Here is a 24,290-nt window from a genome sequence, read left to right as displayed (position 1 = left end):
CATGCTTTCCAGACGTATTTGCACTGTCAGCTGAAGTTCCTTATCATCACACCAGCAAACAACCTAAGAGTGCTATAAGACCAGCTTTGGAGTACCTGGCAAGCCTGTGGTCAGCTAAGTGATTTTTGTTTTGTAATGTCATTGAAGCTTGAACTTACTATAGGTGCTTTGCAAAATGTCATGCAATCTGCCTTAGCTGGTCTTTTAACAGTTTGCAAAATCTCATTCCTTATGAAGTTTTTGGACTTCTATTTCATTAATTTCTGTTGTAAAAGCTTCTGGATGATACTTAGAGCTCTACAGATTGACACTGCTGTGTGCATTGTATTGCAGACATTCAGCTAAGGAGGTCAGACAGAGTAGCTCAATAAATTTAAGTTTATGGCTTATTAGACCATTGTTATTTTAAAAAGTGCAGAATTGCACCTCCACCAGAAAACGTTGATGTACTGATATTGCTCGACAATCCTTTGATAGTTATGTACTAAATATAACTTGCAAAGGTGAAAAAGAGGTTTTACTCTTTGCTTACAGGGCTTCCTGAAAGGGTATTATGGGGAGAATACTTGCATGATTTGCATTTAGAGGTTTTGCAAGCTTGAATATTCAGGGAGAACAGAGGACTGTTTCTGCTTTTCTTTTGCTTTGGGCTGAAATTGTCAGGAAAAGCTCTGCTGGACCCTGTATCTGCACCCACACCCCAGCTTGTGAGCTGGTTCCCAGGGATGAGGGCTGCCCCCAGCCCTGGCCAGAGAACTCAGGTCACTCAGCTCCAAGCCAGAGCTTCTGGAAGGTGGATGCTTTGGATGCCCTTAGGGATTGGAGAGCTGCAAAGATCATGACAGTATGTTCCCCGTGCATGCAAAGCCAGATGGGAGGAGGAGTGCCTCTCATGCAGATCTTGAGCTGTTTTCACTCAAGCTGTCTGGATGTGAATGAAAAACAAACCCGGGTAAACCTTTGTTGGTGAGGGGAGAAGCAGCATGTTAGCGAAGACAAACAACCCGTGTGCTGTCAGCAGAGGGAGGAGGGGGTGCATACTGAGAACTCCAGGAAAGAAAAATATGAACTAGCTTTGGCATGCTGTTCCTAAAAAAAAATGAGGAGGAGGAAAAAGTGAGCAACAGGGCAGCCTTCAACACCAGCTTACAAACAAGGGCTTGACCTGCAGAGCACTGGGGGGAGGGTGGGGATGCAAGGTCTAGCAGCAACTCTGCAGGGAGCGAATCACAACCTGAGCATGACTCAACAGGACCTGGCTGTTGTGAAAATGTTAAATGTCAATGTGAGGATGTTTACGAAGAACAGTAACTTTTAAAATGCATGAAATGATCCTTCAGCTCCACTCAGCACTAGTCAGGCCTCAGCCAGAGCGCTGTGTCAAATGTTGAGCAGTTTTTTTTCCCTCTTCTAGGAAAATGTGAAGTGGCTGGAGGGGAGCCAAGCAGAGAGAATCAACAACTATTGGAAAAGCCTGCACTCACAGGTCATGTTAGAGATCACGTAGTGCTGAGTGTAAACAACAGATGACCAGAGGGGACGGAGAAATTTGGTTTTCTGTAAGAAGCATACTTTGCAAAGTAGAAGGGAAGCATCCACATAAATAGGACAACAATAATAGGCTTAGCTGCAGCAGAAACTGAGGTTAGATATTAGGAGAAACCTTCCAGCCTTAGGGATGGTTACAGGCAGGAGGAGATGGTCTGGGAGTTTGCCATAAAGCTCTGTTGTGACAGATTTCAAATAAAAAGGGGCTGACTGCATATCAAACTGATGGTGCTGGGCAAACCAGTCATGATTTATCAAAGCCAGAAATATTCTCTATTCCACCAAAAGAAGCTTTTCACGTAGCGTGTGCTGAACTCCAGTGAAATCCTGTGCATTAAGCCCTATTGCATTACAGTGACATTGATTTCAGAACTTTGTTCTGTGACAAATCCAAATATGGGATTTTCTGGGTTTTGGATCTATCTCAGGCAGCCAAATGAATGCAACCCCTCTAATACTCCCTGTGCATTAGGTGAAGTAAATCCTCTCTTGGCAATTATCTGAAGACACCTATTGAGTTCAAGGGAAAACAACAGCTCAGGTGCTGTAGTGCAGAAACCATTGTCATGTTTATGCAAAACTTCCTTCCTATGCCACAAAAGCTGCTTGTTCCAGTCTGTGCTGTGCTGCAGCTGTTGGCACAGCTTAGCATATCGGCTGTCAGATGAGGAGCAGCAAGGATGAAAGATGCACATCTCCAGCTCCTGTCCTTGGGCTCGCAGTGATTCTTGGGAGCAGAAAGAGCCAGAAAGTAAGTGAACATCTTCCCCAAGCCCAGTAGCATGTCCCCTTGTCAAGGGCATTTCTCATCCCTTCAGTGTGGTTCTGCAGGGGATTGCACTGAGGTAGGGTGAGGCCCTGCTTTGCAGTCGCTGTCCCACGTCAGGATGTGCAGCCACACACACACACAAAAAAACAAACAAACAAACAAAAAACAGTCAGATCCCAACGAGAAATTTGGAGGAGGAAGAAAGGATGCTTGCATTTTAATAAAGTCTAGGGCAATATGTGGACAAGTTCCCCATGTCCTCCAGAAGGAGCAGAGGGAGCTGTTTGGTTAATGTAACTGGTTCAAAATAGAGTCAAGCAGCAGAGAGGAAAGACATGCTTCCTTGTCTGGAGGGGTCAGCAGCCTCTTTTGCAAGCTTCCGCTTGCAAAATACTCTTCTGCTCCCCATGAATGATATGCTCTTTTGTTTTGGGTCCGTGTTTTTCATTTTGTTGTTTGCTTTCTGTTTCCTCTCTGTACATCTTTTGACTGTCCTCTTTTTCTAGCTAGCATTGCTCCTGTTTCACCCTGCAGTCTCAGACATGCTGGGATGTGAAACAAGTTGCTTAATTGCTGCACAGTACCCAGCAGGCAACATCCGATCCCTATGAAGAGGTTGCTCATATTTGCCTTCCTCATTTACACTCTCAGCAGAGAGGACAAGAAGGGACACAGCGCTCCTCGCTCTGCTGACAAATGATGCGTGGAAATCGTTAGAGAGGGATGCTGAGGGAAGCCCGCATCACTACGTGCATGATTGATCTGTCTGCTGAGGCCCTGAGCTTGTGAGCTCACTTTCATTGGCCCTGAATTCACAGGTACAGGTGAATGCTCCTCCATGAGTATACAGCCAAAGGTTCTCAAAGAATTAGCTAATATTTTAGGGGGTTCAGTGTTTGAGGTGTTAGAAATACCCTCTTTTCCAATAGCTTCAGAAAACGGACACTGCTGGCCCAGTTCAGGGAGTGCAGGGTGCACAGCAGGGCACTTCATTTGCCCGCTTCCTGGTGCTCCAGTATGGATTTGTTATCCTTGGGATAATTGCTAGAACTAAACAGCTGCCAGTTGCTGAGCTGTCAGGTTCATGTCTTTTCTTCTTTTTTTTCTCTTAAATACCTAATTAGACGAGATTTATTTTTAATGCTGAAATGCCTTATTACCATCAGCATCTGACTCCCATCTATCCACTGCTGTGTACGGGCTGCTGTTCCTGAAGCAAGAGTCTTGCAGCAGCTACCTCAGTCCCCCATCACTGTCCCTCCCTGCAGGAGCTGGCATTTGCTGCTGCCATCCCTCCTATTAATTCCACCACAGCCCATGCTGTTTGCCTGCCTCATTTGGTGCTCTAGAGCTAATGACTGCACAACCAGTTGTTCTCTCTTTTGTAACTATTACCATCGCTGCCTGTTGTTGATAATTCAGGGTTAATTACTTACTATAAAGCTTTGCAGAACAATTTAGCTTAGCTGAGCCTGTTTATTGATGAAGACTATAAATGTCTGCAGTCTGTCACTGATATAAATGTTACTGAAGGTTGTTATAACTGGCTTTTGCTGGGATGCTGCAGCAAACAGGTTGGTTTGCCCAGTGCCACAGCCCGATGCCCCTGGTATTTTGTACAACCACCACACCAGGTTTGCTTACGTATGCATTCACACTGCAAAGTGTGTGTAGCTCCAGTACAGCTCCAGCAGTATTGAAGCCAGACACTAACAGGACATTGTGGCAGTTGTAAAAAGTCCAGCGTTTTAGTTGAGCTTATGGTGCTGTGCTGACAGGTCATAAGTGCATCTTACTGGAGATAGACATGGCTACTAAAAGATTTAGGTGATAAAGGCTGAAGGAGCGAGCTTGTCTAGCCAGGAGAAGAGAAGGCTCTGGGGAGAGCTCATTGCAGCCTTCCAGTGCTTGAAGGGAGCTTATAAGCAAGTGCAGGGACTGACTTTTTATGCGGCCTGATAGTGATAGGGCAAGGCAGAATGGCTTTAAGCCAATAGAGGAGAGATTTAGATTAGATGTTAGAAGGAAATTCTTTACTCGGTTGGTGGTAAGGCCCTGGCACAGCTGCCCAGAGAAGCTGTGAGTGCCCAAGGCCAAGCTGAATGGGGCCTGGGGCAGCCCTGCACAGTGGGGTGGGTTAGGGCTGGATGATCTGTAAGGTCCCTTCCAACCAGAGCTGCTCTATGATTCTATGATTATGTTCTCTGTTTTATGGAATAAGTGGGGGAAGAATTGCCAAGTGCTCAGCCTAAGGCCACCCCTCTGGTGCTGCATCTCCAGTTAGCTGAACTGAGGCTATTCTGCATTCATGGAAGCCTTCACAGTGCGGTGCTATGCAATAGTCTTCAGCATATCATCAATAGTCTTCAGCAGCTCCAGGCACTGACAGCTGCTCACTGGGAAAGGACAGTTTCATTACACCATGCGGGACGCTGAGGCTCCAGCTGATTTCAATGAAAACAAAGCCACTACCCTCTGAGGCACCTTTTAAATTCAGCAAAGCGTTGTCTTCATCTTCAGATGTCAAATTATCCCAAATATACCCAATATCTTTGTGTGACGTCATGAGTGAGGAGGTGATGAATTGTTCTCTGACCTTCAGTTTCTTCATTTAGACTGTGTCACCAAACCATATTTTATGTCACTAGGAGACAGCAGATGTAAATCAAAGATCTGCCTGCTCTAGAATAGCTAACAAGGGAGGAAATGACATCCATCCATTAACACGAACACATTGTCTTGAGAAGATTTTCTGCCTTCCAAACCTGGTTTTAAAATGGGATTTCATACTCACAGGCTTTGTGTTGGTTTCTAGCACGAGGGGTGTTGCCCCAGTACTTTTGCTGGAGAGAAGCAGCCTCAGCCATGTAAGTACATATTTAAACACAGCAGAAAAGATTTGATTACTGAATGAGAAAGGCATGCACCCCAGGGCATTGCTCAGAGAGTTGTGTGTAATAACAGAAACTGAAAGAAGTTTAAAGACCCTTGGTGTTTGACTGGTGTTTTTCTGTTTTGCAGTGTGAAGGGAGTGTTTTGTACTTTAAAAGGAGGATGAACTAAGGCTTTAGTTGGAGAAAGAAATGAAGAACAAGTCTGTGGAGAACAGTGAGTATATGCTGAAAATGTATGGGGGAGCTGCTGCCAAACAGTGACAGATTTAAAATTCCAAATGTGGATAGATTTAGATGTAGATAGGGATGCCAAACACAACTGTGATTCCAAGAAGAAAGTTGGAAATGCAAAGAGCACAAATCTGTGGTAAATGGGAAATACTCTACTTGAGACTTCTCCATCAGCATCGTCATGGAGAATTGTAGGCTGTAGGCCTTGACCCATGCAGCTCCAACAGTGCAGAGAAACAAGGAAAGTTTCAATCATCTTTGTCAGGTTTAAAAGGAATGGGTGAGGTGTGAGGTAACAGTGTAGTAACAACCAGGCCCTTCTTGCTCCCCATTCTCTCCACCTTTCCACCTGCTGCCTCTCCTCACTAAGCCTGGCCTTGCACAGACTCACACAGCGTGACAGCGCTGCGGGCAAACCAGCTGGAAATGCAACAGTAGTGCAAGTATAGAAAACATAATCATCTCAAATATATAAAGGAGAAAAAAAACAACAAAGCAGCAACCTTTGTGGTTGCTTAGAACAGCAAGCATGCCATTTTGTGATTTCTGAAGTGATGGTTACTTCACAGACAGTGAGTCATAGCCTCTGCAGTCTCCCTCGTTTCCTTAGGCAGCACTTTCCACGGTGGGAACAGGTGTAGATAAGAGCAGTATTTTTGGGCTTTTGCCGATAGCACAAAATGAGCAGAAACTGCTGTCACATCAAAGCAGAAGATAATAGAATCCAAGAAGAGGTCATACAAATGTGAAAAACACTTCCTATCAGACAGATTGAACTCTCAGGTGCAAATGAAGTCAGGAGCAGTGGGACATCTACTGAGCTGCCTCATGCTCTAAGCTCTTCCTCCAGGTAACTCCTGGACAACAACCTGCTGTCAGGATGAAAGCAGCTTGGTCAGAATGGGCCCTGTGTGAGAAGGAATGAAAGGAAACAGGGCTGCAACAAAGACACCAAGACAAGGCCATCACCTCCTTGTAATTTCCTGTGCTTTTTCTTTTGCTTTCCTTGGCCTCTGTGTTTTTGAATGGCAAAAATGACATGTAGCAATTCAGCTGTCATTTTCACATTTGGAGAAGTGGTCAGAATGAAGCAACAAGGCATCCCCATTGAGTATGCTGCTGTTAAGTGACAGATATCTTGAATGCAAGAGGAGGCACAAGGCTGTCTTGGAGGTGCTGACTTTTGAATCCCAGTTGCACGCAGAAACTTGGCATATTGTCAGCATGCTCAATTTTCAATTTCACGGGACATTTCTTTTGGTGTTACTGGTGGATTTTGTTTTACCTTCATGTCTCCTTTTTGTTAACGCTGCAGGAATTACTTCTTGGGTTTCTGTCTCTCTTTAGCAGCTGTCTTACCTGATACTGCTCTGTGATTCCTGAGGTGTTTCCATGGGTAGAGACCTGAGTTTGTGCAGACACGCATGTGTGCATATTCACATACAAATGTCGGATAATTCAGCAACACAGGAGCCAGCACAGACCAGTATGCTACAGTCCAGTTTTCAGCTCAGGTCAGAACAGGGAGAATAGGGGGAACAGAATAATGCTTGGCTGCTTGGCATTGAGTGAATGAAGGTCTGCTCTGCATGGCCATGGGGGGAAGGAAGTTGCAGCTGTCTGTCTTGCCCAGCAGAACTGGGGTGTGCCCCATACAGGTGTGGAATTAAGGCAGTCTGGGGCTGTGCAGTCTGAAGGCTAGACCCTGCAGCTTTAAGCATGGGAGCACATTTATCTCTTACAACCTACCTTTTGTACCTAAATTGAACCAGAGTTGTGCCTAAAACACTGTCCTTTGGTGTATTTTTTGCCTTGTTTTTCAGAATTCAAAGCTCAGTAAGCTGTCTTACCAAGATCTGACCACACTAATTTCAACAGATGAAACTTCAGTCAGATAATCATCTTCCATTTTAAAGCAAGTGTTGAAATGGTAATATGGGAATTTTTAAGCTGAAGCATAGCATGTTGAGTTACTCTAATGCCAAGATTGGTAGAGAACTTTCATAAACTGATCAAACTTTGCTGATCTTTCTTTCCTTTGCTCATATTAACATAATCCTTTTTCTGATTGAACTCGGTGGCGGCCAAGGCTATGAAGACATGAGTGCAAAAGCTTTCAAGCTCAGTAAGAATGGAGCTCACTGACACATATATAGCTCAAGATTGATGCTACCTGCAGCAGAACAGTATCACTTGTAGAAGCTCATTTTAGATCCTTCTATATGCACAAAGGAAAAATAATTATCTTTCGACATGCAGAGATGTATCTTGTCTTATTCTATCCATTCTGTGGACATACTTTTGTTCACTGCTTTGATAATACCTTTCTAAGACACAAGTAATTCTCCACTCAACAGCCAACAGCTTGACTTTCAGTTTTTAAAGCAGGATGTTTATTAAGATCCCAGATTCGTCTGTTTGTTGTGAAATCCAGGTGGGGAAAAAAAACCAAACACCAAATAATTCTTGATATTTCACATGATAATTCTAACTGAGACTCAAGGTAAAGAGACCTAATCTCATTAGCTATGCAAGACATGAAAATGCATATCTCCAGAAATAATGACTTCATTACAGTGTTGATCTTCTGTGGGTAGAAACCTGCTTTAGCGGAAAACTGGGAGCAATGATCATGTATTTCACCTGCTTATTGTACGTTACAGGAGAGCCCAGAGGCACAATAAGAAATACATTTGGTAAGGCACTTACATACAAGAAATCAGTAATTTAATGCATTAATCACCAGAGCGCAGTTATAGGCCTTAATTTAGAAAGCATGAGTCATTTGCCATAGATAACCTTCTGTGGCTTAGAATTTCATAGCTCGAGTTCTTTACAGCTGGCAAACATCGTTTGCACAAGCAGCACACGCAAGGGCCTGCACTTTAGCTGGAAGCACATTTCTCCAGTATTAAATCCACTCCATTAAATAGAAGGGAGAGCATGTGTTTGGATCTTATTTCAGTAAAGATTATATCCCCGTTGCATTTTAAAGGGGCTTATAAAGATTGTAGATTATTAATATATTTTATGAGCGTGTTGAAAATGGAGTGGTATGCACTGAAAGTCTTACAAGCACAAGTATAGAAGACATCATAGCTGGTAATAAACTGTGGCAGTAAACACCCTATTAACCTGATGAAGTCCTTACCAAAACATGAAACAAATGACTATTTGTTAAAAAGACTGCTAACACTCATATTGGCCTTTTAGAACTGAACTTTCATATAAGATGTGTTCTTGCAATCACTAATATCCTTAATTTTAAATTTATAAATGTTTAAGTTCAAGAGGCTGCAAAAAATTGAGGACATGGTAAAATTCTGTGAGTGATTACGTGTAATTTTTAGTGTTTTGATGTGCATAGTAGAGAAAATGTCCTTTCTTTTCCTTTTTTCCTAACCCCATATGGTGACTGGGATCCCAGTCAGAGTTTAGCAGTGCCTGACTGAAGCTCAGTATAACTGCAGGCAGTGGCATCTGCAGGTGAGGGTATCTCACTCACCACACGTATGTGACCTGCATAATGCAAAGGGGAGCTGGGAGCATCTCTCTTCTTTGCACAGATACAGTGCAGGTAGACAGCTTTGGTTTGAGTTTCCATCATTTCTAGCAAACGACAGAACAACACGAGATGGTCGTGTAGGAGTTCGTTTTGTAATCAAAACACAACACGCTCTGCATCCACTTGGAATTACATTGCTTCCTCTGTGCAAGAAGGCATTAAAGATGTCAGCACAGTGCTGTGATGTGCACGTGATGTGTGTATGTCAGGGAGAGTATGAGAAAGAAACAGGCTGCTAAACAGACCATGGAGCTGTTTCATTTCTTTCAGGAGCTGAATGTGTCAGCATCTTTGATAGAGCCCTGTGAATTACGTATTTTAAACTCAGAGGTTTTTAATAATTGAAAAGAAAGGATTTAATTCAGAACCAAGATTTCACTTGTAGTAATAACGTGTAAGCACAGTTTTATTCAGAACTTCAGATATCCAGTTCCATCTCTTCTATTACAAAAGAGAAAAGCAGGACTAAGCAGAAAATTAGTATTATATTACCTGGGCTTAAGTATCACAACTATTTCCTCAAGCTGCAAATTTGCCCAGAACAGACAATTTTAATAACCCAAGTGATCTGACAGAATTTTGTAGCATTTTTCCTTGGCTGTTTTATTTGGCTTTATCTAATTCCCTGTGTTCCATCTAAATGCAGTATTCCAAACTTAGCACAATTAATCTCTAGCTACACAAGTACTGTTTTCTGTGGCTCTGGAATTATTCCTTCAGTGCCTGAATGCCTTGCAATCTCCCTCCTGATTTATCACAAGTGGATCACAGGCAACCAAAGAATTGCATTGATACTGTTAAAATACACATATGTACTGTTACTTATAAGTACCTAATAGAGAAGTGACAAAAATATCAGTAATTCACAAATTGGTGACAAAGATCACAGAGCAGTTTGTGTTGGAAGGGACCTTTAAGACCACCTCATTCCAACCCCTGCTATAGGCAGGGACACCTCCCTCTAGACCAGGCTGCTCACAGCCCCATCCAGCCTGGCCTTGAACGCCTCCAGGGAAGGGCATCCACAGCCTCTGGGCAACCTGTGTCACTGTCTCACCACCCTCACAGTGAAGAATATCTTCCTGATAATTAGTCTAAATCTGCCGTCTTCCATCTTAAAGCCATTTCCCCTTGTCCTGTCGCTACGTGCCCTTATAGAAGCGCACATTTAGCACTTAAAAGCTAATTCCACTGCTGCGGTGCCTGCCTTCTACAGGTGCTCCATCACAGCCCAGCACACCCCGCAGCAGGAAGGCCGCCCTCTGGAGGCATCTCCGAACTGGTGCCGCAGCGACCCGTCCCGCCCCACGATCGCCTTCCAGCCGCAACAGGCGTAACCCCACGCAGCCCCCGCCGCGGGTGGGGTGGGAAAAGAGAAGGGACCCGGAGACGTATCCCCGGCAGCCGGCCGGGAGAGGTGAGTGCCGGCGGAGCAGCGCGAGGGACGGGGATAAACGAGGTATGGGCGTCCCAAATTGCACTCAAATATTATCTGCGTGTCCCGTGCTGCGGGCAGCGAGCTGAGCGCTTACCCCTATGCTCTGCTTCTCTGGGCTTCATTCTGCAGCGATGTGAGCAGGAGGGTTGATGCTGGTTGCCCCTGTGGCAGGTCAGACCACATGCCTGTCCCGCAGGTGTCCTTCTGGACGCCCTTTGCAGCCCGTGGCTGTCCAGGTGCCGAGCTGCTCCTCCCACCTCAGCCTTCCCCCTCTGAGCCGTTAGTTGGTATCCACCTGAGTTGCACTTCACCTGTTAATAAAGCATTATGTTATCCAGCAACTCACCTCACCCCCACCCGAGGCTGGCAAAGTTACCAGGGGAGCTTCAGGTTGCGTATGAGGAAAAATTTCTTTGCAGAAAAAGTGGCGAGGTGCTGGCAGACCTCAGGTGTGAAATTCCTAAGAGGTACAATAGGCATCCAAGGCAGGACTCGATGAGGCCCTGCTTCACCTGCCTGGTTAGCAGAGGAGTTCTCTGCCCTATTTTTGTCACACTGAACTGTCCGAGCATGCAGCATTTTGTGTATGCCCAGCAATGCCAAGGCCAAGCAGCCTGCATCTAAAACTGGGTATGTAACTATTTTGATGTAAGCATATTTCTAGCTCAGACAATACCCAAATGCAGTAGTGAGTGCTGCTTTGTTTCAAAGTGCATCGATCTGCCGTTACAGTACACCTATAATTCTGTGACTTACCGCAAGGAGCATCCACCCAGGTCATGGGAGAGTTCATCCAGCTCAACTTTATGCCGGAGGGCAGATAAGACATTGTCTTCTTCCTAATTAGTGAAAAGCTTATTGCCATTCTTCAGCTTCTTTCTGAAGCCCTGTTATTGTGCAACTACTTCTTGCGTCCCAGTGAGTCCAAAGTAACCAGTGCTTCAGCACTTAGTGGGTATTTGTTGACACAGGAGGGTTTGGCACTGCATTGTACAGGTGACTCACCAGCTACTTCATGCAGGGACTGTTTCAGGCAAGCCAAGCGCTTTTCTGCCTTCTTCACTAGCTACATCTCCTGTGCACAACGGCTTTTAAGAACAGGCCTCTTTCAACTCTACTTACAGATACAGTTCGCACATTTTTCCACCTCCAATGGCAAGTTACAAATAACTTATTCTTATTTCTAGTCCTATTGCAAAGAAATTGAGAAAGTACCATTTCAGTGTCTGAAGGAAAGAGTGGAGCGGGTTTCTAACTTCAATTAAGTTGCAGCTTATGATGTTTCAATAGTTTTTAAATATATTTGTGCAGAAAACATGCTTGCAAAAGCAAATATTTTTTTGCTGTCTGTTATTAGCACCTGTCTTTATGATCTTTTAATAATTCCTTAGTAAGTACTCTGCTCAGACTGGGCTGGAGGTATGATGGAGGGACCACCATGTCACTTCCATTCCAGCCAGCCATTGAGTAATATTTGCTGACTTCAGCTACCAGCCCTTACTGCTGCTTTCAGCCTGACCACCAGTTCACTGGCATGACAGTGCTGCTTAGCTTTATTACAAGATTAGCTTTTTAGGCAAGGCTGTACCGAATTTTGCCTGTGACCCTCACAGTTGCACTCTGACTGCCTTTCTCCACTCCTTCCTTAGGGTTTTCTGTCAAATCTCTGAGTGCTGGCCTCTCTTAAGTGAAAACAAAATGCAACCTCCAACCTAGCTGTCATTCTTGATAGTTACTTCTTATCATCTCTTTGATCTTTCTCAGGTGAGAGTGCTAAACCTGGCTGCTTCTAATTACTGTGAAAGCACAGAAGAGTAGAAAAATCATGGTCCTTGAAGTGCACATGTCTGCATCTCACCATATGATCTTAGGGCATATAAAAATGAATCTAAGTGATGAACAGGAACTAGATAATTACATCCACTATTTAGCTTCTCATTACCCAAACCAGTGGTTGTTTTTTATGGCACTTATGCTCCGTCAGGTCATGTAACGCCTTATTGCTTTAGGTCTCCCATCTGTGAAAGGAACTGCCTCACTACTCACCTGCCATATAGCATGCCTTCTGATTTTAAGTTGAAAAATGTTGTTTTTGGATTAAGCATCCTATAGCAGCTCAAGGGAGAGGCTGAGGAGGTTGGAAGGGCACATTCATTAATCATCTGATTTTTTTTTTTCTTTTTAATTTAGACTGTAATTGGCCAGTGGGGCCCCACATGGACAGTTTGTGTACATTGCACAGCTTTTTACAAGCCCAAGTGCATATATTATGATGGCTTAGAGCCAGGGAAAAAGCATGGAGCCTTATTTTTGTTTCAGTAAGTAGATTTGATCTAATAGGACAACAGCATAAAAATATTCTCACAATAGCATATTCTCACTGCCCTTTATGTGTCTGGTCTTACAGTCTGTGATCTTACTTTAAGATCTCTGCTTTGGCCTAGATACGTGTCATAAACAAACTCCTTGTCAGCTGGCTTACTGTTAGATTAAAAGAATGAGGGTGCTTCTTGAAGGTCTTTGGTTTTTTTTCCCTAAGAAATTTCACCAAACATCAAATCCAGGTTGCCCTTCAGTCAGTGTGTATAATCAGTCCCTTAGATAGATGCCCATAAGTGATACCACGAGTGAAGAAAAACATGTAACATTTTAGATAAGGCTACTTTCCTTGATCTGCACTTTCTCCAAGAAGTAAAAATGACTCAGTGTTCTCCACAGCATCAGGATGTGGCTGTATCTACTAAAGATGCTGCTTTAACCACAAGGTTATAAGCACGTATCTATGTCAGGTAACAGTATGTTATATCTTTCCTACTGAAGCTTGGCTACTGTGCAAACAATGCAAGAGCTGGGAGGGCTCTTCTGGAAGATGATAAACTCCTGGAATTACAATAATGGTTGCTTAATTTTGTTTTGTTGAATTGAAAAAGCTAGTTTACCTTCAACTTCAGAGCTGAGTACAGAATTAGCACCTGATGTGCCTGTTGTCTTCATGTTGCCCGTACACACTTCTTTAGCATAATGTTGCATTCAATCAGTATTTCCTTCATTCTGCAAGACTGGAAAGCTGTAGTAAACTCTTTCCCAGTTCTTTCAGTGCCTCCTTCCACTTGGATGCGTCATTTTCCAAAGTTCAGAGGCTGATGTCCTGCAACTTTTGTCAGTAACGTTGCATGTCATGGAGAGAGAAGCACTGTGTGTCAGAAAAAAATCCTACTTAAGACTACAAATAATTCAAGTGGAATTCAGAAGCTCTATCTGGGCACGATCCTCAGTTCATTATATAACAGCTCCAGCAAACACAGAAGAGGGACAGAAGATAGAAAGAATGTATTGTATCTAAAAATCAAAACCGTAACATTTGAAATGATATGATTATCTACACAGAAACATCTCTTGACGATTGGATTTAAAACCAATTTGTCAGAAAGCAGAGGTAGGGCTCCAGTCTGTCTAGAAACTTACGCACAGAATCTATTGCAAACTCTGTAGTTGTAGTTAAAGGAGTATGAAACAGTCTCTGTTCAGTCAGTCTGGCTCTGGATATGTGCATACAGGACTTGGATTAAGTGTAATTTTGTAGACATTCACAAGCAAAACTATAGAGTGATGGTGAAATCAGTGTGCAGATTAATTTTATGTTAAATCAGTGTAATTTTTTAATACAAACCCAGCTCATTATGGATGTAAAATCAAAATGGACAATTTGTCTCTTGGGTATGGAAGGGAAAGAAGAGGGCTGGACTCTGTGCATTAATTTTACAGGCAAGAAATACATGCTGATGTTGCTTGAACCTATATTTTTCTTCTCTTTCCCTTGGGAGCTTTTGTGGTGCATGTGACAGCTAGTACACATCAGGTGAACTGATATGGTGGTTTATATCTGACCCAGGGGTTATGTGGCAGAAGCAGAGGAGGCTGCTGAGGAGAGTAAGCACGCTAACGACTACGACTCAAACCCACTTCTGAAACTGAAGTTTCCCTTTTATGTCAATTTTATGCAAGTAAGTGAACATTCTCAGCCATCAGCAAAAACAGGGTACCTGACTCATTATTTCCCTGTGCATACTGCAGCGCATTTTTGCTGGGGGCATGGGAAGGGGGATGACAATTTCTTTGTGGCTTTCCACGGACAGCTACCTCCTTTCTGGCTCATATATATTACAAAGGTCACAGTCTCAGTCCCCCTCTTCAGCTGTAGTTCAGGCCCTGCTCCCTGACAGCATATGTGGATGTCCTAAGTTGTACAGAGCTGAGATGGACAAGCACCTCTGCAGCTTCCACTCTCAGGTACTCTTAATTTCCCTTCCCATTTTTTTTGGTGCCACAGTACAATCACAGAGATCAGTTCCAGGCTACTCAAAGCAGCTGTATCTGTTTCCAGAGATCCACATGCATACTTCCTGCGGAGCCTGAGACCAAAGCTATAATACATACACTCTGTATGCATTTGCTTGCTACTTTTAGATCTGGATTGAATATTTACCTTGCATTGTAAAATATTGCTAAGTAGTAAACCCTGATTAGGACTTTCAACCCTGTAAGGTGGAATGATACAAAGATGGTAACAAAGATAGTAACAGATATTCAAAAGATTATTTATGAGGAAAAACTCACCGATATGGATGCCTTCACTGGGAAATGCTGAGGCAATCTCCACCAGGGAGGAATCTCCAAGAGATGCTGCCTTAGTGGTGGTCAGCCCTTAAATGAGGTCTAGAGGAGATGGAGTCAAGCTCTATCCCTTCTGGGAGCACAGCTAAATTACTCTCACCTGTGCTTCCACAGCTGACCCGACACTTGCCTCAGCTGATTAATCAGAGGTTCAGGCTGTGATTACCAATTTCCCATACAGACCCCAAAAGCATTTGCTGTGTTTTTCCCACTATTTATTACTTCTCCCATTCCCTTTACCTCTTATTCCTTCTCTCATCAATGCAGCAGAATGAAACAAAACCCAACATGCAGAGCTCTGGATCTCTGGTTTCTGAAAACCAGCAGTAGCATTTGAGCAATTAGAATAGTTGTGTCCTTTTTAAAAACAGCCTACAACATTTTGTTGTAATGAAGAAGACTTACAGTATTATACAGTTTGCTACTTAGAATGCTGTGTGCATAAATCATAACAATTAATGGGATTTACCTCTTTTTAATCACCAGCTTAAAGCCCAACTCTTTTTCCTGTCTGGAACAGGTATACCTCATAGCTGTTTGGTGGCCATCAGAGCTGTTTGGTTCCACCAGGATTTACACTTAGCAATTTTTAAGCAGACTGTGCTGGAGGTCACCAAAAACCTTACGCAGTCAGTAAATCATTTCAATGAAGGTTGTTTAAAAAGGGGAGACAGATGGCTGCAATCTTAATTAACTGCGGTGGTGTTGTTTTTTCTACCTACAGTACAGAAACAACTACTCTGGTGCTAATAATTTGCTCTACTCTACATCATGCTCAGTAAAAAAGACTCGCCTTGTTTTGGAGAGGTTTTTGCCTGAGAGAGAGACAGGCAGACAGATGGCATAATGCATGGAAAATCCACAGTAGGAATAAATTAATAAATGGATTAATCAATGAGATACATAAATTATGCTGTGTACCTTTTTGTATAGCTTAGAAATTTACAGTTCAGCAAATGTAGGGTTTTTTTGTATCCTGCAGCAGTTTCAGGCTACCACGTTCCTATTTTCCTTCACTGCTAGCATTAGTGCTGCCCATATTAAAACGATTTTACTACACTTTCAAGAACAATTTCACATTGCGGGGCTAATCTCAGAGTCATAGTCAAGTCTCCCTTCTAAACATTCATGGCTGCTAGGCACTACTGAGCTGCAACAACCTAATTTCCAAGTAGCATTGTTGCCAGCACAAGGAGAGAGCTGAGGAAGAGAGCAGCATTGGCTTGCCCTGTTGTGATGACTTGGTGACTGCACTTGTGCTTTGGTAATCCATACTGCTTAAAGTTATTTGGATAACCAATTAAGGAATTAAGCTAATACACCAGAGTAGTCAATTCCATGATGCAGATTAAATAGCTAGACCAAGATTATCATACTTAACTAGCAGAGTTTTGGTGCTGATCTTAAGACGTGTTGCAGTGGGGTTACTTTTCACGTCTTGAGAGCTTGTGTCTCTTCAGGACCCATATTTTGAGAGTCAATCAGACAATCAGATGACACCTCATAGACTTCAGAGAAAGTGATCTGGGATTTATCTTCATGTCATTTTTAGCATGACAGTAGTCATTTGTTCTACAACAGTTAAAAAGCTGCTATCCAACTTATTGCACAGACAGTCAATAGTGGAATTAATATTTTAATTTCTTTCTTGCAGATTCATGATGTTACACCAGCAGCTAATAATTGCCTTTGGAATATTAATAGCAGGAGATATATGTGCATCTAGGAGCTGCTATTTAGAAGACCAAGTTGCCATGTATAATTCCTGCAACCTCACGAGTGTTCCACTTGTGCCAAAGGACACTGCAAAGCTTTTTCTAACTTACAACTATATCAGACAGGTGACTGCAACTTCATTTCCACTGCTGGAGAATTTGTTCTTGTTGGAAATTGGAACACAGAAAGTCTTTCCTCTTTACATAGGAAAAGAAGCTTTCAGGAACCTGCCAAACCTTCGTGTCTTGGACCTGGGGTTCAATAACATTCTTCTGCTGGAACTTGATTCTTTTGTGGGTTTGCGACGTTTGACCATACTCCGTCTGTTTCAGAACAACCTCGGAGATTCCATCCTGGAAGAGCGTTACTTTCAAGATTTGAGCTCATTGGAAGAATTGAATCTTTCAGGAAACCAAATCACAAAACTTCACCCACACCCCTTATTTTTTAATCTAACCATCTTGAAATCTGTGGACCTGAAATTCAACAATATATCCAACCTGTGTGACAGTAATCTTACCAGCTTCCAAGGAAAACACTTTTCATTCTTTAGCCTCAGTTCTAACGCTTTGTATAAGACAGATAAAAAGGTCTGGGCCAAGTGCCCAAATCCTTTCAGAAATATTACATTTGACACACTGGACGTTAGTGAGAATGGCTGGAGCACAGAGAGAGTCCAGTATTTCTGCACAGCTATTAAGGGGACTCAAATCAAATATTTGTCATTTCGCACTCATATAATTGGCTCAGGATTTGGCTTTAATAACTTAAAAAATCCAGATAAGAACACATTTACAGGACTAGCAAAAAGTGATCTTAATTTGCTTGATATTTCCCGTGGATTCATTTTCTCTCTCAATTCTTTAATCTTTGAAAGCCTTCGTAATCTGGAATTCCTAAACCTTTTCAGAAACAAGGTAAATCAAATCCAAGAGCAAGCATTTTTTGGCTTGGAAAACCTAAAAATTCTCAATCTCTCAAGTAACCTTTTAGGTGAATTGTACGATTATACTTTTGAGGGGCTACACAGTATAATGTATATTGATTTACAACAAAATCATATTGGGATGATTGGTCCAAAATCTTTCAGTAAATTAGTAAATCTGAAAATAATTGATCTCCGAGACAATGCCATTAAAACACTCCCTTCCTTTCCACATCTGACTTATGCCTATTTAGGTGACAATAAGCTGATGTCTGTAGCTCACACGGCAATAGCAGCAACACATATTGAATTAGAGAGAAACTGGCTCGCAAATCTGGGTGACCTGTATGTTCTCTTCCGAGTTCCGGATGTGCAGTATCTCTTCTTAAAACAGAATCGTTTCTCTTACTGTGTGAAACATGGTAATGTTATAGAAAATAGCCAGTTGATTTATATGGATCTAGGAGAAAATATGTTACAGCTTGTGTGGGAGAGAGGTTTGTGTTTGGATGTATTCAGGTCACTGTCTAAACTTCAGGTTCTACACCTGAACAACAACTACCTTAGTGCTCTTCCACAGGATATTTTTAATGGTCTAACATCTCTAAAAGGACTTAATCTAGCTTCCAACCTTTTGTCTCACCTCTCTCTCGGGGTTTTTCCAGAAAGCCTAATAAACCTAAACTTGTCTGGAAACCAGCTTTTTTCCCCTAAGCCTGAAGTCTTTATGACTTTGAGTATTCTGGATATAACACATAACAAGTATGTCTGCGACTGTGCTTTAAAAAGCCTACTAGTGTGGCTAAATGAAACCAATGTAACTCTAGCTGGCTCAAAGTCTGACAGGTACTGTGTATACCCACCTGCATTAGCAGGTGTACCAGTGTCACTTCTGACATATGATGATTGTGATGAAGATGAACTCCAGCAGACACTCAGGTTCTCACTATTCATTTTCATCACTGTCACCCTTCTGATGTTTCAGATGTCAGCCATTATTCTTACTCGCTGTCGGGGGATTTGTTTTGTCTGCTATAAGACCATCACCAAAACTTTGATAGGAAGCCATCCACCAGCAGCAGATACAAGCGAATACATGTATGATGCATATTTGTGCTACAGCAAAAATGATTTCGAATGGGTCCAGAACTCTCTGCTGAAGCACCTGGATTCACAATATTTTGATAAAAACAGATTTACCTTGTGCTTTGAGGAACGAGATTTCTTGCCTGGGGAAGAACATATCAACAACATTCGTGATGCTATTTGGAAGAGCAGGAAAACAATTTGTGTTGTGACCAAGCAGTTTCTCAAAGATGGGTGGTGTATTGAAGCCTTTAATTTTGCCCAGAGCAGGTACTTCAGTGATTTGAAAGAGGTTCTCATTATGGTAGTAGTTGGGTCACTTTCTCAATATCAGCTGATGAAACACAAACCAATTCGAATTTTTTTACAAAGGAGTCGATATCTGCGTTGGCCTGAAGATTATCAAGATATAGACTGGTTTTTAGATAGCCTTGCTTCCCAAATTCTGAAGGAAAAAAAAGTGCAAAGGGATGTCAGTGGTACAGAGCTGCAAACTATAGCGACAGTCTCACGCTGACATTGATGGCTTGCTGGCTTTCTCAATATGTTCTATTTTAGCTGTGCTATGGGAGGACAAAAGAGATCTGCTTCATCCTTCCCTGAAAAAGCAGGTACAGGGACAACTGCTTTGTTTTAAGTCCTACTAAACTTGGAAATAACCTGAGAGCCAAGAAAGTGCAGTCACCGTATGGACAGTGGGCATTTATTTTCAGGAGAATTAAATGAATCACGAATGCCTCACATTTTGGATGCTCAGCTTCAAACAACTTACAGTTGATTTTCAGAGTGCTGCATATTTCAGGTCTCTGTTTTCAGTGACAGGAGGATGCCCTTTTTTTATATATCTTTTTTATTCTTTTCAAAAAGAGACCATTGTACTGTGTGATGATGCCTTACACCTTTATGTTTTAAAATGGTGCTATATAGATTTCATTTGTTTCCTACTCAGCTAGGCTCACATTCTCAGCTGCAACATGCAACCTTTTAACTTCATTCATTCCTTTCCCTTTTTCAAACCTTCTCCTTGGGTGGTGAAGCCACAGTCATTGGGCTGCTTCATTTACTGCTGTTTCATTTTCTCAGCTAAGAGGAGTGGGTATCCCCTTCGGATCTGAAGCAAGCCTGAAAATCAAACAAGAAACTACCTCCATAGCCATGAGTGGCTGCCAGGAAGCTGGAATATAAGTGGAATATATGGATAACTTGTGTATCCTGTGGGTTGTTCTTGGTACATCCTGTGCCCTGACCAATTAAGATCTTTTCTCCCTTTTTTTTTTTTTTTTTTTTTTTCTGATTCTATTGAAATAGTTTTATTGGGTGATAAATGTCTGGTACGCTCTTTCTTCTATCATTGTTTTACCTTTCTTTTCTTAGGTATGCATCTTCAGGGGGACATTCAGGGTCATTTTAATAAAATTCAAGGTCCATCATTGTGGTTTAACAACAACTGCAGCTCAGCACTGTGCAGCTGCTTGCTGCAACAGCAAAACATCAGTGTGTTATCACCACTATTTCCATCAAATATCCAAAACACAGCAACATATGAGCCTCTGCAAAGAAAATTATCTCTATCCCAACCATGACAATCATGGACTGTTATAAATGTATAACCTGCACCCTTTATTATGAATGTGATATATTCCATGAGTGGATTGTTGAACTAGTTTTATACATGTACTCAATAAATCTTACTAAAATAATTCCAGGATGTGCTGGGTGAATTCTTCTCTGTGTTGAAGATGCAGGAATGGATGGGTTTATAAACTGCAAACAAAAACTACCATCTTAACTATTATCATAGAAATAAGGAAGTACAATCTATTGTGTGAATGCAGCCGTTTGATTATAGAAACACCTGTGAATGATCTAATTTACTTTCAATATTCTATTAATACAACTACTACAATAAAATATTATGTCCGTCTCAATTAGTGCAGACATTCCTGGACAGAAAAGGACTAAATCTTGTAAAGTTTCTTTGGGGCAGAGGGACTGAAAAAGGGACCGGGCTGTGCTCAGAAAGCCCTGGGTGTCGCTGTTGGCTCAAGTAACGGCAAGGGCTTCTCTATACTCCTGCCTCTGTCCATTGCAGCCACTGACATTACAGACAAAAGCTGCTGCAGAAGGTCAGAGAAAGAAGCAGCAACCCCAGTCTCCCAGAGACCCTGCAGGCTGTTAGGAAAGCCATCGCTGTGCCCTTCTTTCAGCTCTCTAAAAATGTCAAACTGTTTTGGTTTTTTTACCCCAGTCAGTGCAAATACTTAAAGGCGTTCTTTTAAGTCAGAGGTTATGTCAGAGAGTACTGAATATCACTCAGCATCACTGACAGGCAGCCAAAGGAGGAATTAATCTGTACAATCAAGATCATATGCAGGTCTAGACTGTTAGCTGAGGCATCTGCACATGGTGTAAGACATGGCAGTTCTAAAAGCATACTTAAATTACATCTGAATGACTTTCACAAAACATTTCTCGTTGTAGTAATAGAACGCCTTCTTCATTTTGGGCCTTAATCTGTACTTATAAGACACTTTTTATCATTTCAGATACTTAAAACTTAATGCAGCTAACATACGCAGGAACTATTGAATGCAAGTGGATATAGTTTGCTAAGATGGCTTTAACCAAGGCTTTGCCGCTATGTTTTAAAACCTTCTCTCTACTGTTTTTGCCATGGGTGGGAGGCAGCTTGATCAAACTTGCACGTACTTCAGACTTTGAACAGGTCTGGCTTATTACACAGAGGTAATGAAGACTTTGGATGAAATTTCATTGCGTGCCTCCATCTTTATATTCCTTTTTGGAATCGTAAAGTGATCACAACTGTAAGGAGCAGCTGAGAAAACATCCTTATACCACAGAGGTGTCATAAAAACAGAGGCAGCCCAGCCTTGGTCTGCTCTGCAAATTCTGCTCCAATGGGCTGGCAATTGCAGCAGAAAATGCTATTGAACCATTCCTGATTGCAGAGTGGTTTGCAGGCATATGAGTAAATGCAGGGCGAAACTTTAAGGAAATCTGAAATAACTTTCTTTTTTATTCTTTGTGAAACCACTCCAAGCCTGAGACTCTGAGAACAAATGCAGTCTTCCCAGTTGGCACAGTCTGTCCTATAGACTGAAAAATAGACTTCGAATAGATCATAGGACTCTGATCACCACCACAGTGGAGTCACCTCTTCTTAAATGACAAAGCCAGAGGAACTGTTGAGAAAGGGCTTATGCAGACTTCATACTGCTCTGCTCAGCAGAAATTGCAAAAGCATCCTGTACAAAAATGGAGAACGTCTACGCTTGATGAATTAGGGCCATAAATTGAGCTCCAACCTCATAACTATTGATCAGATTCCCTTTAGGCTTGCTGGGAACATTACTGCTCTATTAGGATTTTATGGCTCTTCAGTTAAGGATACTCTCATCAGTTTTACTCATCATCCTCAGTAGAAGACATTAACTTGTTGGAGAGTGTCCAGAATAGGGTGTGAAGTGTGACACTGGCTCTAAAACAAGTTATTAGGATGGAATCTGATGAATGTATTTGCAGTAGCACCACAGCAAATATTCAGAGGACACTGACTCTGTGCCACATGGTATCAGCTGAGATACTTGATAGTAAGACCTCACTTCCACCATTCCAGTGTGTATTATAAACATTAACCGGTCAAGCTCCCCTTCCCATCCACACACAGTGGGCTCATCAAAGTATCGTCCAGTTACATTTGCTAACCCCAGCTGCTAATGCCTCCTCAGGGAGATGGTTCAGTATGCTGCTAGGGCTATCGCCTTCTTAATTTACACTTACTATCTGTCATTGCTCCCATTCCAGCAGCTATACTATCTCTGTGGTAGCACAGATAAGACTACAGAGTTCACTCTCTCGAGTGGGACACTTAGGCATGTGTTACTCAGAATCATGTTGCCTTCCTTTTTCTTGTGCTACATCATTATCTCAGCTCATTTGCTGACTTCTGGGTCTTTCTCAGCATAACAGCTCTCCTACTTCTTACTGCCAGAGACCATCTGGGTTTCAGATTATTGTATCCCACCTTCTCAATTTCATATGATACTGATTATTTTACAATGGCTTTTAATGTGTTGTCTTCTTGCTAGAACTGTGAATTTCAGCAGTCCGGTTAAATCACAAAGCAAGACCCATACCTGGCAAAGTACTTAAAGATGAAGAGCAATACACAACTGAGTGGCAGGAGTGAGTGGTGAAATACTGCAAATGAAGCAGGAGCAGCACATATGGATCTCTGGGACATCACCAAAGTTAGGAATGGTATATAAAACAGCCTCAGCATCTTCTCTTCAAAAGGAGATTTCATTGCATTCCATTCCAAGTGGAAACTAGTAGAAAGCAAATTCAAGAGAAGGAACAAGATTTAATGTCTGAGTCTGCAAACAAGATCAAACAGAAATCTCTTATACTTAGAGTAGATTAAGGAGGACTACCACTAGCAAATAGTTGCTAAGTTTCATTGCGCTCTACCAAATGCAATCTTACAGTTCTGTGAAATAGGGCATTCAAAATCAGAAGACTGGTATATTAAAAAACAAACACACAAAAAAAAAAGCTCAACAGATTACAAAACAATGATAAGTGTTTATCATTTTACTCCATAAGACCACATCTTTACACTTCCTCTGTGGTCATGAGGTGGAAATTCATTCAGTCGTGGATACAAGAGCCAACGTTTTAAGAAATAATCCAAGTATTTCAACACTTCCACTTAAATAGGAAGTGTGAATAAGTTGGTCAGGCCTTGAGTAAGGAATGAACAACTTACAAGGAGGGTGGTGAAGACAACACAGGCCACCTTTCCAGAACTCCCTGGGTGGTGGCCTTACAGCACATAAGTAGTTCAACTGTTCAAAATGTTGCAGTTATTGATAAATAGGCTCAGCAAAAAATGAAATAACCTGAGATAGAAATGACAGCACAAAGACTTCCCACACAAACTCACATCAGCAGTCCTTACAAAACCTCTGCTGGTGATATTTCCATTAGGCTGCTTGGCAGTCTCCAGGAAGGTACAAACACCTTTGTGATGACAAAGATTTTGTTCTGCTTTGGGGTACAACACTTTTGCATACACACCTTTTAGTTACCTGTTTTCTATTTCATCCTTTGTAAAGATGAGCTGGGCAACTTGGTCTTCAATTTCACTGTGCTGCTCCTGGCAGCCATCAAGATTCCATACAATAGAAGAGAACTGCAGATGCTGCTGCACTGGTATTTCCTTCAACACAAGGCCACTGTGAGCACAGATGTCAACCACAGAGAACACTCCATGCTAAACACAAAGTAGAAATGTTAAATTCAGACTATTTATTCAATCTGGTACCATACCTAGGCACTACTGTTGGGTCAACCCAACTTCTCAGTGATCCTCTCTTGCACAGGGATTGAAGGAGGGTTCTCTTCCCTGTCTAACATTCCTT

General features: G+C 42.2%; 1 protein-coding gene across 4 annotated transcripts; it reads left to right on the top strand.

The window, feature by feature from the left end:
- Positions 1 to 799: 799 nt before the first annotated feature.
- On the top strand, positions 800 to 20,546 carry TLR5 (toll like receptor 5). 4 transcript variants are annotated; one of them, XM_085541179.1, is made up of 4 exons: positions 800 to 5,425; positions 10,224 to 10,424; positions 14,338 to 14,449; positions 16,774 to 20,546. In XM_085541179.1, exons 3-4 carry the CDS (start codon positions 14,433 to 14,435, stop codon positions 19,361 to 19,363), a joined length of 2,607 nt encoding a protein of 868 aa, XP_085397305.1. In that variant the 5' UTR covers positions 800 to 5,425; positions 10,224 to 10,424; positions 14,338 to 14,432; the 3' UTR covers positions 19,364 to 20,546. The 4 variants fall into 4 exon arrangements, with proteins under 4 accessions (XP_085397305.1, XP_085397306.1, XP_015712717.2 ...); XM_015857231.3 differs by lacking the exon at positions 14,338 to 14,449 and adding an exon at positions 7,266 to 7,372 and having other exon boundaries at positions 5,315 to 5,425; XM_085541180.1 differs by lacking the exon at positions 14,338 to 14,449.
- Positions 20,547 to 24,290: the final 3,744 nt, after the last annotated feature.

This window comes from Coturnix japonica, chromosome 3 (genome assembly GCF_054131305.1).
Source record: "Coturnix japonica strain WE chromosome 3, WE-NBRP24, whole genome shotgun sequence".
Lineage (NCBI taxonomy): Eukaryota > Metazoa > Chordata > Aves > Galliformes > Phasianidae > Coturnix > Coturnix japonica.
The sequence above is the reverse complement of the archived record's forward strand: the minus strand, read 5'-3'. Positions and strand labels throughout refer to the sequence as shown.